The sequence below is a fragment of the Toxotes jaculatrix genome, chromosome 12 (assembly GCF_017976425.1).
Source record: "Toxotes jaculatrix isolate fToxJac2 chromosome 12, fToxJac2.pri, whole genome shotgun sequence".
Lineage (NCBI taxonomy): Eukaryota > Metazoa > Chordata > Actinopteri > Toxotidae > Toxotes > Toxotes jaculatrix.
In genome coordinates, this window is record NC_054405.1 from 19,075,104 (window position 1) to 19,091,363 (window position 16,260).

Here is a 16,260-nt window from a genome sequence, read left to right on the forward strand (position 1 = left end):
GGAAGTTGAAGTGCCTGTCTCATGAGATCTTTTAGAAAATTCTCTCTGTAGTAAACAATAAAACATCTTTCCTTGTCTTTTTTTTTTCCAAAATCATTATTCCTCTTTCTGTTTCTGCCTCCTGCAGCACTGAACGAACCAACCATCGACTACGGTTTCCAGAGGCTTCAGAAGGTCATCCCTCGGCACCCTGGAGACCCTGAGAGGCTGCCAAAGGTACCGAAATATTTAACACTCACCTTCTGCACATTCATCTGATGCCTTAACTGGACAACGAACCTAGAATGAGCGAGGCTCTGCTTCTGTAGCGCTCAGAGAGATCAAACCTGCAGCTTCTCACTTACATTTAGCTACTCTGAGCTGCTCTGCTATCAAAAGACAAGCATGCAGAGATACACAAACATAAATTCAAAACACTTAGAACAAAATAATTATGTGTTTATGTTTTGTGCGTTTGTTTGTTTGCTTTGTGCGTGTTATTTTTATATTTCTTAGTAGAATATGTGTTTTGAAATCTCCTGTGGGTTGTGCTTTTACCTCTTCATGAACTCTGTGTGTGTGAGCTGCTTAACCCCCGTTTGCAGGGTGAGTGTTTGAATCTTCTCCAGATCAGAAAGTCAGATCTGATTGTTTGTGTATCAGCTGGAGATCAAGCACCAGTGTTTAAAAGATGAGCAGATGTAAACAATTAGCACCAAACGATGAGCTCGGCTTTGATACCAAACCCTGTCATGTTGATCTGTACATGCAGAGGGGAGCTTTCAAAGTGCATATGTGTGTGTGGGGGTGTGTGTGTGTGTGTGTGTAAGCTTACCGCGCTGACCTGGTGCAACTTTAAACTTGCCAATCTGGTTGAACTGGGTCATGACCTTTCAAACAGCTGCTGTTGGTTGGCTCTCCATCCTCACTGGAGCTGATCCAGGATTGGCTGGCTTTGCTGTGACATCATCGAGGCATGGGCGCTGGTCATGATGTGATGATGTGGAGATGCTGCGATGTCATCACAGCCATGCCGACGCCCTGGCTCCTGCACATGTGTTTGCAATCATTAGCTATGCAATGTGCGTTATCACCGTGGGAACGTGCTCAGTGCATCACACACGCTCCACACCTCAAATGTGGGCGACGTTTGTAGATTTGTGGTCATAAACATTTATTGCTTTCACTTGTTTACAGTGCACTGTACCGTACATTATAGTGGTTTTAGCCTCAGACAATAATGAGCTCATTGTTGTTTAAATGCTGGTGTTAAAACCCACTGTCAAGTTGTGAAACAGGACAAACCCTGAGTGTCTGACTGATGAAGGTAGCTAATGCCACATTTCCTGGTAACATGGGGACTTATATCTACAAGAGGCTGTGGGTTCACTATAATGAGGAAAATTTGTTCGTTCTGATGTCATTGATTTGTGTCATGTTGTTGAATGGCATGGGTCAGGTTGAAAATCTTTGACATAGCTAGAATATAAATTACGCAAAAGGCTGTAGGAGTCAGGAATGAAGTCAACCCATCAGAGAAGTTTTAACTCTTTTAAAAGCTTTTCTCTCTGACCCCGTCTTTTGCATTTAGAGCAACTTACAATAAATACAATAAGTGCTGCAGAAAAATCAGTGCAGGAAATGATGTTAGCCAGTTGCCTAAAGTGTGTGATACCATAAGTGATGTTTGTTAGAAATTCTGGTAAAGGCTGAGTCAGAGCAGGAAAAAGGACTGACTCACTTTTTCATACACAAACACACATACACACAATCATATGTGCGCACAAATATGCACACAATTGGTGAGAGTTTTTAAGAACATGACTCAACATGTTGTTAAAACAGAATATTTAATACCTTTACCTTTTCCTTTGAAAGCAATCAGACCAGCATTTTGAGATGTCAGTTCCCATGAAGCATGCTGGGAGTGTGGAAAAGGAAACAGCTGCCACATGACTAGTTAGCAACGATTCTTCTTTTTTATTTACTTGTATAATTATTAGTATTATTATTATTATTATGTTTTGCATTGTGCTCTGTCACAGAAACTACAGATGCATTCATTCAAGCCAAAATACCCAGCATGACATTTAAACAGATTTGCACTGGAGAGTTGGCATTTAACATTTTAAAAGTGGCAAACTTAAGGAGGAAAAAATGAAAAATCTATTGGAGCATCAGCCAACACATTTTCTTTTGTAGCTTATGCTTGTCAAGAGAAATAAAACAAATGAGCATATACTTGTACTAAATGGGCCCATAAATACTTTAAGAACCAAATATTGATATCACTTTTGACCCTTATCCATAATAAAGTACTTTTCTGGGCCTGTTTTATTTGGTAATGTGTTCTTCTTATTGCCAGGGATAACCGGTCAAGCTTATTATAAGCAACATGATGTCACACAAGATATTTTCAGTCAAAGCTATAATGAGAACTATCAAGTTGCTGCAAACGCAACCAGAGAAGCAGGATGCATTGATCAGATATCAGGTCCAAACAAAGGACAACAGAAAGGTTAATCAGAGCCAAACATGGGGGTAACTTCCAGAGCTTTTCCATCATGGCAAGATAAAGACCATGATCTATAAACTCAGAGACTTACCACTGGTTTTTTTTTTTTTTTTTCAGTTGTAGAGCACAAGATGGAAAAATCTCACATGACCCTGAGTTGGGCATGTGACGGTTGTATCTTCCTTTTGTTGCTGTGTCACACCACTGATGGTCTCTGTTTGGGAAAAAGGGTCCTCTTAAAACATTTATATCCGTTTCTGTGTGTGTGCGTGTACTGCATGTGTGTGCATTGCAGGGTAATTCATCATTGTGTAGCCTAGTGGTTGATCGAACTCTGAGACTTTATTACTGCTGCCCACCAGCAGTCAGTGTGTGTGTGTGATTTGTGTTTATTTGGATTCTGGATGGATGTGGAAATATTCTCCTTGTGTTTGTCTTGTGTGAGGAAGATGTAGTGTGTGTGTGCGTGCGTGTGTGTGTGTGTGTGTGTGTGCATACACTGATATGGGTGGGCGGGTGATACAATATACCAGGTTTTTTGGTTGGCGCCACACACACACACACACACACACACTCGTGCCTGCTCGTCACAAGTATCGATCAGCCCTTTTATTGAAGTTATAAGAGTTTGTTGCCAGCGCTGTAAAGAAGGCAGACAGACAGACTGACAGACGGGGCAGTGGAGTGTATGAGAGGATTACCAGCGGACAGCCGATTCTATAATTGTTCAGTGAACATTCAGGGGATTTTGCTGGCCACACACACACACACACACACCAGTATTCAGCTGCCAGTTTGTGTCACAGCGATCTCTTCAGCATCCATCCATATGTGCACATACAGTTACTGTATGTGCACAGTGTATGAGCACTGTGATATGCACAGTGATGCCTTAAGATGGTGTTTTCACTTTCCTGTTTAAAACTATTGGGGAACTTTTTGAAGTTTCATAGAACAGTCTGGGACTGATGTATTTTAGTTGTGGAGAATCAGGGACTTTTCCAATGCATTTTTTGTCTTTTGTTTTGGATGTTTTTTTTTTTTTTTAATCTTACCTTGGGCAAACTGTAGAGTCCAGCTGTTCAGATTGTTTTTAATCTTGAAAAAACCAGTACCTTCAAGAATCTGAAAATGTTTTATAATCAAGAACGAAAAATTTGCTATTAAGCAGTTTTTTATACTCTGGTCTGCCACTAATCGCCTGTGAGGGAAATCTGCCTTTAACTAAGAGTAAGGAGCAGAAAGGCCTCTTTGAAAGTACAAAGAAATCAATAACCCCTCTTGGCCTGTAAGGGTCCTCTCAAGTTTTACATCAATTTTTAAAAACTTCATAAATAAAAGTGATGTCTTGGCACAAACTGCATTTTTGCAATTATTTTTAGTACAAACACTCACCAGTTCCTGAGCATCTGTGGTTGTGAGAAAGGGAAGGAGTTCAGGTTGGAAAGGTTGACCAGTTGGTGACTTCCTGTGTGACTCACTCAGCTGACATCGCTATGCAACTCATTTTGGTGTCATGCATCTTACTGAGGTCACATCATGGCCTTCGCCAGTATGAGTAATCGTTCTGATGCATGAACACACGGGCATGAAACCATGAAGCCCTCACTTTCTATACGCAGTGTATGTGTGTGTGTGTGTGTATAAATATGTTCACTCATGATGTTCATATTGCCAGTGTGCTGAGATGAAATCGGAAAAGCATCTTAACACTATCTCACAACATCCTAGAAGGAGAAAGTGTTTTCTAGAGGGTGTGTGTGCGCACACATGTCAGTACTATTATATATTTGTGTGTGATCATGCCCCATTTCCCTCTGAGCCCACATGTAAAGTATGACATCATCTCTGTGCGAGGTGTGACCCTGCATGTACGGCATCCCTAATGGGACATTAGAAGCGGATCAAGCAGCTAATGTACCAGCATTAGGGAGGAATAAGTCATGTGTGTGCCATGTCTGTGCTGGCCTGGCACACGCACGTTACACACACATCTGACCCCACAGATAGTCAGCTCAGCGTTTCCTTTTCCTAATGCATAGAACATGTGTGTGTCAGTGTGTGTGTAATGTATGGTTATCACATTAGGACTAGTCATAACTCAGACAGTAAAAGCACCTAGACACCTCCTGTTATTCTTTCTCTCTGCCAACAGATCTGCCTTTTCTTTCACTCATCCCGTCTTTTTCTGTCTGACTCTCTGCATATTTACTTGAAACAGACAGGAATAGATTATACTTGAGGATGACTTAAATGAAACGCTTGAAAATTATTTTTAAAGACTGACAAGGCATGAAAAATAAATGACAGACAAGTGCTTGTCAAGCATATATTCCATAAATATTTGACAACAGATGAAGACAATGTAGGACAATCACATCAATCAAAGCAATCATTAGAGATTAAAGCTTTAAAATTGGGCTTTATTGCAGCAATTACAGGAATCAAAGAAAATGGCAGGAATCTGTGATTGAGTCTGTGATCTGTGAAAAGAAACATTTCACTGTCATAATTAATCATTATCTACCGTGAACCTAAAAAGCAGTTGATTGATTTGCATGTCGGAAACATTCAGACATCTAGGGTTAAGAATGGAACCAAATGTGACAAAATAAGATGTTTTGTGTCAAAATCTACTAATTTACAGAGCAAACTTCACTAACTGATGAAGACTGTGAGATGTAGTTGAAGGCTTTAGAAAAAATCTAGTAAGTGGACTTTAAGTATTTTGTCAAACCACAGTTTCCAAGGTCAAGAATGAACTGCACTAAATTTGGTTGAAAAGTTCCAGTATTTAAGACATCTATTACATTTACAGTCACCTCTCACCTTTGAGACAGACTAAGATCTGATTATTGAATTCACCTTGGGACGTGGTGTGAGACATGTTCTAGCCAGATGTTGAAAAGATGTAAACACATCCCTCTCTCCTTTACTCCTCTGAACTGTAACTACGTCAGTCAGTGCTCTGTGGAAGTATCCTCTAAATGATCTGCCTCATCTTTCTCCTGTGATAACAGCAGCTGAAGTCATATTAAAATGATCCATTGTTCTCTGCCTCATTAAAGAAACAAAATAAAGCAGCTCCAATTTCAATACATACCGTCTGCTGTAGCTTTTATCTGATCCCTTATCAGTTCAACCACTCAACTGTGGGAAAGAACCGGTGACGATGATAAAACCTTCATTGCACTCGTGGTTCATAAATACAGTTCATTAATGTCTTTGTGTTAGGATTTGCCATCAGATTTGTGATCTGACAAACAGAGACATATACATGTATATATGGCTAAGTGTAAATAAAAGTGTCTTAAATTTCATCCAGATTTTATTAGGACATACGACTTGAAATGACTAGTGTAATCAGACAGTGTTAATCTTTTGACATGCAAGTCATGCAGTCAAGGTAACAAACTAAACATTTTTTGCAGTATCATGGCACAAGATTTTGAACTCAGTTCACAAAAAAAAAACAAGAAAACAGCTTTAACTCAGACGCTGTAATCAGATATATTTTCGCTGTTGCCGCAGGCTGTGCTATTGACACAAGTTCGAGCCCTCAGGATGTCAAAGCTGGATTATTTTAGACTTTTTAATCAATTTTGAAAAAAGCTCCACAACAACACTTTTAGTCTCATTCATATCAATGCAACGCAGCCGGAAGCATTTTTCATCTGTATTAAGCAGGAGGTAATCTGACAAACAGTGCTTTCTTATTTACAGACGCAACCTGAGAGAGATTAATAAGGCGATGTGAGTAGCTGTGTGTCCAAATATGAAAGACGTAAACAGGCAAAGTATTCAAAGTGCATCGATCCCAACAGTCCCAGGCTTTGAGTGATGCAGTGTAAGAAGCCTGCAGACCTGATAATGATGATGTTACCAGCGGATCATCTTTCCTTCCCGTTTATCAGCTACCGCCTTACTGGAACCGCTCGAACATTCAGGATCAGGTTTCTGTGAGTGAGTGTTGGTGTGTGTCTGCTCGTGTGTGTGTGTGTGTGGGAGGGTGTGTGTAAGCTGCTCAGCTCACCAGTCTAATAATGAGAGGTTAACAGAGAGCCAGCCTGGCTGTAATAATGTGTAAAAGATTGAATTTAGCACCATGGACAGGCACACTAAAACTGCTGACTGGCTCTGTGACCTCACATATCCTCACACACACACACGCACACGCACACGCACACACACACACACACACACACACACACACACACACACACAAACACACACACACACACACAGGCAATATGTTCCACCAGGCAGAAACTCATAGGAGAGCACACACGCAGCCAACCATAAGTGTGTGTGTGTGTGTGTGTGTGTCAGTGTGTCACACAGTGCAGGTTAATACTGTGAAGCGCAGAGTAATTTTCTCTCTGTCGCCGGGCGGCCTCACGCTGTGGAAACGACAACACATTAACTGTTAAACAAGACACCTTAGACCCCGGGGTGGGAGCTGAGTGAAAGAGGGAGAGAGCGAGAGGGTGGGCGGGTGAGGAAGAGAGGAGAAACAATAAAGAGACTGAAAAAAGAGAGGATTGTGGAGGTGTTAGTGGGTGGGGGAAAAATAAGAAAGACAATTCCCAATGTGGAGGCAAAGGGGGATGAAAGGAGTGGCGGAGAGAAAGGTGAAAATGGACTGGAAAAGCAGAAGAGCGTGGAGAATAGATAGAGATGAGGTGGAAGATAAAAACATCAGATTCAGGAATAATTAATAACACCTTCCATCAGAAGAGGTGAAAGGTGAATGAAAATGAGAGAACTGTGGGCCAAATCCAGTGCTTCTTGTCACAATGTTCTTTACCAGCACATCATTTTTTGCTAAAAATAATATGCAATATTAAAAAAAAAAAAATTAAATGTTGCTCTTTGAAAGATTGTATGGACTTTCACAGCAACAGCGCAGCTCAGGACCAAAACTGCCCTCGTGGGATCAATGTGGTCTGATATTACAGCAGAGGAGCCTACAGAGCACTTTAGATTTACTTTAGAGTATATTTTAAATACCTGTCACTTTAAGATGTCATTTAGATGCATAAAAGCACTTGAGCTGACAGCAGATTATCTGCCTTTAAAATGAGTGAAGAGCAATTTGTTTATCATGAATAGATGGTGAAATGGATGTTGGTTGATGGTGTGTTGGGGGGAGGAATGAGGAGAAGGAGAGATTGCACATTTTTTTAAAATAACTTTTATGTGTCATTCTTGTTAACTGCCTGCATGTATGTCTTCATGTGCATCTAGAAGCTTCATCTAATTTATTGGTGAATTATAATTTATATCACTTTATATCACCCCCGCCCCCCCCCCCCCCCCTCCCAAGAAGACATGAGAAGAAAGAGCACAATAGAGTTAGATGTGTTTTCCGCATACAAACTGAAGCAAATTCTACCTTTTTCTTTCAGGAGGTTATTCTGAAGAGAGCAGCCGACCTGGTAGAAGCCCTCTATGGTTTGCCCCATAATAACCAGGTAAGCAGACATGCACATGGAAAGAGAAGATGATGTGAAAGCATTACTTTAGCTCTCATCTTTATAGTAACTATTCTTCTGCTTTTCCCTTTTCCTGCAGGAGATCATCCTGAAGCGGGCGGCTGACATTGCAGAAGCTCTCTACAGCGTTCCACGAGGACACACCCAGCTCTCCGGCTCCACCCACACCGGCATGATGGGGGTCAATTCCTTCACCGGGCAGCTGTCCGTCAACGTCTCCGAACCTTCACAGGCCAATCAGGGTGAGACTTTAGAGTGCAGATTCATCTTTACAGCAATGAGTTTTGTCATCAAATACACATCTCCACACTTGTTCCAAGACTTCAGTGTATATTACACAGTGTTGTGACGTAGTTGCATGGACATTATAATGACGACCATCATCAACAAGAATGCACAGAATTTGGAGAGACTACCCAGTGTAATCATGTTTTTAAATATTTACAAACAAATTCACAGCACAAATTCCTTTTGTGTTACAATCAAAGGTGCATTCTTGTTACAGAAAATGCATTAATATGGATGTGTTGTCGAGCAAACAGGTGTTACATTTTGTTATATTGTTCTCACAAAGCTTTGTTCTGATGCCAGAACAAAGTGTTATGACTTTTCTGAAATCTCTGTAAATGTGAAAACTTGTAGCGATTTGCTTAAAAAAAAAAACTTTATTCATTTATTCATTGATTGCCACACACTGATTTGTATCACGAACGATCTGTGTTCGCATCATTTTGACTGTCCTGCTCCTTGTCCTCTCCACCGTGTGTCCCGCAGGTTTTGTGCGCAGCAGCAGTAGTGTGTCTCCTCACGGTTACGTGCCTAGCTCCACGCCTCAACAGACCAGTTACACCTCAGTCACCAGCACCATGAACGGCTACACTAACAACACAGGCATGACCAACCTGGGAGGCTCGCCCACTTTCCTCAACGGCTCTGCAGCCAACTCGCCTTATGCTAGTGAGTGTACAAGTGAACATTCACCCAACAAACATCCATGCAAGTCTTACATACTGTGCCTACAGACTTACAAATTATAAAAAACACTTGCATATACATATATACTCAAACACACACAAAATGTCTGTAGACACAAAGTGAACGTCTCAGATCTGCTGTGTGGAGATTTCCCCATGGGGCTTTCTGTCTCTGTGTCTTCAAAAACAAACACCAACTCACCGCTCAGAGCTCCATTTTGTCCACCGTCCATCTCCTCCCTCCTTCCCTCGCTGCCTTTCATCTGACAGCCACACCTCTTTTCTCTCTGTTGGTTAATTGCATCTCTTTTCCATTTAGCAGAAAGCAATAGAGAAAGAGGGAGAGGGAGTGAAGAAAAAATGGATATAGACAGAAAGATGTGTGTGTTTCTCACTGATGATGACGGTGGATGCGGATGTGGACGTTTGAGAGGAGACTTGAGTGGAACCTTCATGAGCCACTTGTCATGAAATACACTTTGAGCCTCATTTATATAATACACCAGGTTGCCAAAAGTATGTGGACAGGTAAATATTACACTGATACGTAACTGTGGAACTTTTCATTCCTGAACAGTGGGCATTAATGATTCTATGACAGCCTCTCCTCCTCTCCAGCTGCTCTTGGAAGGTAATGATATTGGGCGATATGACCTGATTAGCTGGATGGGGTTAAGGTCAGGGCTCTGTGCAATCAAGTGCCTCAAACTTTGCTTTATGAACCTGACTCTGTCTTGTGTACAGACACATCGTCACATTAAAAACAGGAGGGGGACTCTCCTAAATGATGCACACAACTGTCTAAAATCTCATTGTACGTTGTAACGTAAAGATTTCCCTTCACTGGAACTAAAGACCAAGTCCAAACAGAATATAAAACATAATAGCATGTGTCCACATACTTTTGGCCATGTAGTATACTCTCAAAAGTCCTTCTCTCTTTGTCCATTTTCCTCTCCTCTCTCCTAACATTCATTTCTATCTCTCCAGTTGTCCCATCCAGTCCCACTATGGCCTCCTCCACATCCCTCCCTTCCAATTGCTCCTCCTCTTCTGGCGTCTTCTCCTTCTCTCCAGCCAACATGGTGTCGGCGGCCGTTAAGCAGAAGTCCGCCTTCGCTCCGGTGGTCAGGCCCTCCTCCTCCCCTCCGCCCTCATGTACCAGCGCCAACGGCAACGGGCTCCAAGGTAATTTACCATGACAGCAGCCAGTCAGACAGAGGATGCTTAAAGGGAGGTTTTCCCCAGTAGATGATACTTCTTTGTTGAATTTTTTAAACTGATCTGTCTCTATAGTTCCTGTTATGTTTCACATCCTCCTCTTGCTCCTCTCACGGTGCCTGATCAAATAGTAGGTGCATGGAGTTGAATTTTCTAGGTCATTCACATTTGGGTTTTCTAGTGAAATGAATTGAACAGATTGCCATGAAATTTCATACCTGCATTCACATGCCCCCTCAAGATGAACTATAGTAACTTTAGTAATGCCTTAACATCATTCGGTAAAGATTTTAATTTGTCCTGTAGTTTGGTTTATGGCCAAAGACATGCAGAACAAATAAATGTCCCATCAGCCTCAGCTGTACTTTGTGTTTAGTGTTAAGTGGTATGTTAATATGCTAACAGGCTAAACTAAGATGGTTAACACAGCAAACATGGTACCTGCTAAATGCTAAACTGGCATTAGGTGCAGATCTGGGTGCTTCATGATCCTGCTCACTTCTGTTCACACACAATCCACCCAGGTAAACCTTTGACATGATATTCAACTCTAAGGCGACATTCAGACAGACATTAATATAACGCAAGGGGGGCTGCATCGGCGTGGGTGTGTCATTTCATGTACTGGTGATACAGTGAAATACGATCCAGGCTGTCCAGTTGGAGGAACGGGCATTTGCAAGTGTGTGATTGACCACCTTGCAGAAAAATTGTCATAAAATCCTGCAGGTTTTTAAATTATTTTCTAAACGTTATCATTGTGGAAACCCAATAGCGTTGTGATATTTAATAACAAATGCAAAGCATAGGATATGTGTGTAGAAAATGTAAATATAGGTCATTTTAAGCTTTTTAAACTAACTGTATTTCTGTGGGGGACATATTTATCCATGTTTGCTTTTTGTACTGCATCACTTTCTGGATTAACAGTTTTTCTATTTTCTTTCTCTCTTCTTTTAACCCTTCCTCTTGTTATTCATCTGAACTTTCACCCTTCCCTTGTCATTCCTCCGTCCCTGTCTTTCTGCCTCTCTACCAGATCAGACATTTGTGGACTCTAGCAAGTACTCAACAGCCAGCTCTCTACAAGGCCTGGCCTTCACCTGAAGTATGTTCCTCAACTGTTTCTTCACTCCACTCTGTTAACTAATTACATTCACACTTCACTTTCGATAAACCGACCAGTTCATTTAAGTAATGATTGTCATGTTTCACATCCTTTAACTCGGTCTCTGAATGATCTTGTCCTTCATGTCTTACTTTCCTTGTTTGTCTTTTTTCTCTATCCATTGTTCTTTCCGTCTTACCATCACTCCTTCATCCTCTGCATCCTTCATTTCTTCATGCACTTCTCATCCCAAAGCACAGATCAAGCCATTCTGTTGCCTGGTAACTTCTCTCTGTCTTCCTATTGGCTGGGAAAAAAAGACGGGAAGTTGGATATTTACAGAAACAAAAAAAGACATTTGGCACAGTGAATTTATTTCTCAACATGACTGGCTTTGTTTAGCTGTGTGTGTATTTACGCTTGCATTTCTATGTGCGTGTGTGTGTGTGTGTGTAGAGCACGAGAGAGAGAGAGAACATGTGCGGGGGTGTGGGAACTCAAAGCTTAGCCTCAAAGCACAGTTGAAATAAACACACCCCACTTACAGCCGCACACAGACTTTCCTCTGTCACACACACTCGGTGATCACACACTGGCAGCTTACTAGGGAGCGATCAGCAATGACAGCTGTTCGACTCTCTTGACAGTTTATACTGTATACCTGCCCTACAGGCCGTCTGTGTGTGTGTGTGTGTGTGTGTGTGTGAGTGTGTGTGTGCGTGCGTGCTTGTGAGTGCCTGAGATAAAAAAGAAAAACAGAAAAAACTGGACGTTTCAGCTGAAACAATACATTTTGAGTTTTGTCGAGCTGGCTCCAAAACAACAATTCTTTTCTCTTTGCAGTTTTCACTTCCCATGAAATATAAAACCAATTATTTAATTCTTTCCCCCATCGGCTGTGTTTGTGTGTGCGTGCGTGTGTGTGCGTGTGCATGTGTCACTAGGGGCTGGGCTGGGCTCTGCTTCTCACATGTTGACACCCATCCCTTGGGTTTAAATACACACCATGATGCAATCTGTCACGCACACACACAAACATACAGTAAAGTACGCCAACTGTTCTTGCGCTGAATTAAATGTGTGTTTGTGTGTGAGCAGCATCGCTAAGAGCCAACTGAGATGACGTGTCCCCCGCTCAGTTTTACTGATTTATTCATCTATTGATGTTTAAATGTCGCTGCAGTCACACAGCTGCACAGATGGGAAAACATATTGATGTATTTACGAGGGAATTTTTTTATGACGATGAAAATATTTGGCCATGTTTTAAAAGTTTTTTCTCTTTTTTTCCCTCCCTCTCCCCCTCCCTCTGTTTTTGTTCCTCTTTCTCCACCCGACAGCAATCCCTGGAATGATCGTCCCACCCATGTAAAGGTGTGAGTACATGACGGTATGTGTGTGTGCGTGCGACTGTGTGCGAGATGAACATAGCACACTCACACCGATCCTGGAGGAGGATTTTGGTGCGAGTCAGACTCCGGTCGGGGATGGAAGCAGCTGTCCCTATCTGAAGGAACAAACCCAACTCAGGCCCTTTCTAACACAAAAACAACTGCAAGAAAACAGATGTTTGCGAGGAAACAAATTGTTTAGACTTTGTACACCTTGATGCTTTTATAGGAGAATGGCCACGCCTATATCATGACTCTCCACGGACACTGGAAGTGTATTTATTTTGGAGAGAATCCACTTCCTCCCTTGAGTGATTGTTGATTTGTTTTATTTTTGTGCAACAATTAACGTGTGATAATCATCTTCTAGCTGTATCCTACATGAGGGATTTTCTATTTATGAAGTTTGGTCGTTAATGAAGGAATATAATGTGAAGAATACCTGATGATGATGAGTAAAACACGATGATGATGATGATGAAGAAGAAGAGGCTGCAGGATTCATACTGGCTCAGATCCAGCCGACACAGACAAGCCAAACCAGGCACACACTTTCAATTCTCTTTGCCAAATCCACACGCCACAGCACAAACCCTCAGCCTGAGATCTCTTCCTCTGCATTTAATCGATCAACTTAAAGGATTCAGATGCTTCCCATCTGCGACCAGTTTTAGCCATTCAAGAAATCACAATGTTTACTTTGAGTTTTCTTTATGTACGTTCACACTGCTGCTCCTTAGTGCAGAGAACATGCAGAGCGAAAGAAAATTCAGTCATTTAACAAACCAAGAAGAAATTTATTTCCACCATGCAATATTCAAGAGAGAAATTAGACTTGCTGCAGCGCTAATCCAGGACAGTTTTGACGTAAAAAAGGCCATAAATTAATGCAGATCCTTCCACCACACTGGGGTGTGTGATTACTGAATGCCAACAGCAGCTTCACTGTTGAGGATTTGACCCAACAACTCTGCCAATGAGTCTGTCCATCAGCCCTGTTACCATATGTTCTGTTTTAAAGTTGGACACAGCCACAGAGACCTCTGTAAGAGGGAAAACATGTCTTAAAGACTGCTGCCATTTTGACTTTGAGTTTGTTGTGAGATTTGCTTTCTCATGTTTTTGTCTTAACAGGTAAATTCTTATTTTGTTTGCTGTGATTTTAAATGTTCGTTTAGATTTTTACTGCGATTAGAGAGCCAATCAGATTGATTTTGTTATCTGCCCACTGATCTGGTTCAGCTGAACAATTTCAGTGAGAAAACAAGCCAATGGTGTGTCTTAAATGCTGCACTGCAAGAATTGTCAAGACATTATAGTATAGAAGTCCTATAAATTTGTGAAAAATCTTTCACCAAGGTACACTTTTTTCAAATCTGCACTTGCGTTCATCTAATTTTTACAGTGCACCGGTATTTAAACCAAATTTGCATCCAATTTTTCTGCCTATTTTCTTAAAAAGTAAAGTATGAAGTATGAATCTTCATGTTTCAACAAAGACAGTTTTTGCAGTGCAGAACAACTGGCCAGCAACATGTCTTAAATGCGTGGTGTGTGAAAACTCCCTGATGGTTTGTTGTGGAAGTCACTGCTCCTTCAACCCTGCAGTGCGTGTGGTTCAAAATAGTCTTAATGAATTTAATTTATGTTCTGTTAATTTTGCCAAAGCCCCGTATTTGAGACATTATTTCCTAAACAGTCTTATGCCACAGTTTCATCGTCTTGTCACACAGTCAGAAACAGTTAGCCAATAATGCTATGTTATGTACAACTGTCAGTGAGCATCATTTTCAGACCTGCAGCAGGTAGTGTTCATGAATCCATCTTTAGTGTTTGTTTGTCATTCATTTCAGTGACATTTGCCACAAATACAAATTATTTGAAAGTGAATTTTGAGGCTTAACTGGTCAGGGAACGCAACTAGCATCATGAGCTAACGCAGTAAATTCTTTCTATTTCATAAACAGGAGTAATTTGTAACTGCTGTCTGAGATCTGGGCCTCCAGCTGCCTGGGTGTTACAACTCAGAAAGCAGAAGAAAATATTTAACATTATTCAGTTTTTATATTTAAACTAAATGAACAAAAGACACCTCCACAGCCAGAAGCAGTAGCCTCAGAAACTAAGACTGAAGGTCTATCAGCAAACCAGAAATTGAGATGAAAGAACGGGGACATTATCAAGAACACGAAAAATGCCAGAAACCAACTGAAACCCTGAAAAAAATCTTGAAAAATCACATCCAGAAATATGTTCACGTGTTCTCATCTGCTTTGTCTCTCATGTCTAACGATTTGAATGTTATTAAGACTATTTGTTTTTGTATTATAGTGTCTGTTTATTAAAAGCCATACTTCCACTGCTCATTTCAATCGAACTAAAAGAAGCCATTGTGTATTTTTTTTTATCATTTGTAAGTTAAGAGAGCAGGAGGATGTTTTTCATTTCATCACAATGTTGTTTGTATTACTATTGTTAAAGTTAGCATAATTTTGTTGCATTATCTAGGTGTAGAGTTTACAAATATGTCAGTATGATTATCTGTGTCTTTGTCTTCCATGTGATGGACATTAAGATGGAATAATGAAGGCTGAAAGAGATGGAAGAAAAAAATCTCTTCCTCTCCCCTTTCTCCTGCAGCCGCTTCTCCTGCCCCAGTCAGGTTTTCTGTCCTCTCTCTGCTCCCTTCCTCTGTTCATTTCCCTCCCCCACCTTGTTTTGATTGTGCTATTAATACTCTGTGTGTTTGCCTTCTTTTTTTCCCCTTTCTTTCACTTTTCCTTTAAAAATGAGCCACCTATTTATTTTATCTCAAACATGGGTCTGGAGACCACTCTTTTGTTTGTGTCTACATGTGAGAGTGTCTGCAAGTGTGTGTGTTTGAGAGTGAGTGTCATCATTTTTCCTCTAAAAGAAAAACGTGATGTTTTAAAGCTGAGGGGTGTTTTTTTTTTCCATAGTAGATATATAAATACCTGTTTAGGAAGAAATGAAAAGAGGGTTTGGTTTAAGGAAGTATGATGAAGCACTTGTCCAACAACAGCTATAACATTTATCACGGCTTGTCTGCATCCAGGCTAACACTGGTGGTCATCATTCACACGCACATTGTAAGCAGTGTCAGTGTGGAGGGGAAGAGTACAGAGGAAACTACTGTAAAGATGATAATGTTGATTTTTTTTTTTTTTTTTTTGAACTTTGAAGTGTAAAATAACTTTTTGACTCTTCACTATATTTAATTAAAGTTCTTTCTTCTCTGTGAAAAGGTGTTTTTTTAATTTGCTTTCTTGTTAAATCACCATCACTCAAACCACAGTATAATGGAAAGTGCCAACACCTGTGCAGTTTTCAGTCATTAGGTAGATTCAGATCACCTGGACTGACTGCCTGACTACTCTATATAAGCTGGTGGTACTGAGTCAGTCTTCTGTTTCTCTACCCTGAAACACAAAAACTGAAAGTCCAGAAAATCTGGTTCCTTCTATAATCTGCTTGATCTGACACCATGACCATCTTTAAAAACAAAAATCGTATAGTGCAAGTGTGGGCACACAATTTAAGATTGTTAATTGACTTT

General features: G+C 40.8%; 1 protein-coding gene across 2 annotated transcripts in view; it reads left to right on the plus strand.

Annotated features, from left to right (window-relative positions):
* The window catches only part of LOC121190655 (transcription factor COE1-A-like), an 86,141-nt gene extending 70,199 nt beyond the window's left edge, over positions 1–15,942 (plus strand). Inside the window, exons 11-17 of one of the 2 annotated variants that reach the window (XM_041051572.1) lie at positions 128–216; positions 7,903–7,968; positions 8,069–8,231; positions 8,764–8,946; positions 9,954–10,151; positions 11,224–11,292; positions 12,633–15,942. In XM_041051572.1, the coding sequence (XP_040907506.1) occupies positions 128–216; positions 7,903–7,968; positions 8,069–8,231; positions 8,764–8,946; positions 9,954–10,151; positions 11,224–11,291 (767 nt within the window). In that variant the 3' untranslated portion in view covers position 11,292; positions 12,633–15,942. The remainder of the gene's footprint in view (positions 1–127; positions 217–7,902; positions 7,969–8,068; positions 8,232–8,763; positions 8,947–9,953; positions 10,152–11,223; positions 11,293–12,632) is intronic. The other variant, XM_041051573.1, reaches the window with a different exon arrangement.
* The last annotated feature ends 318 nt before the right edge of the window (positions 15,943–16,260 follow it).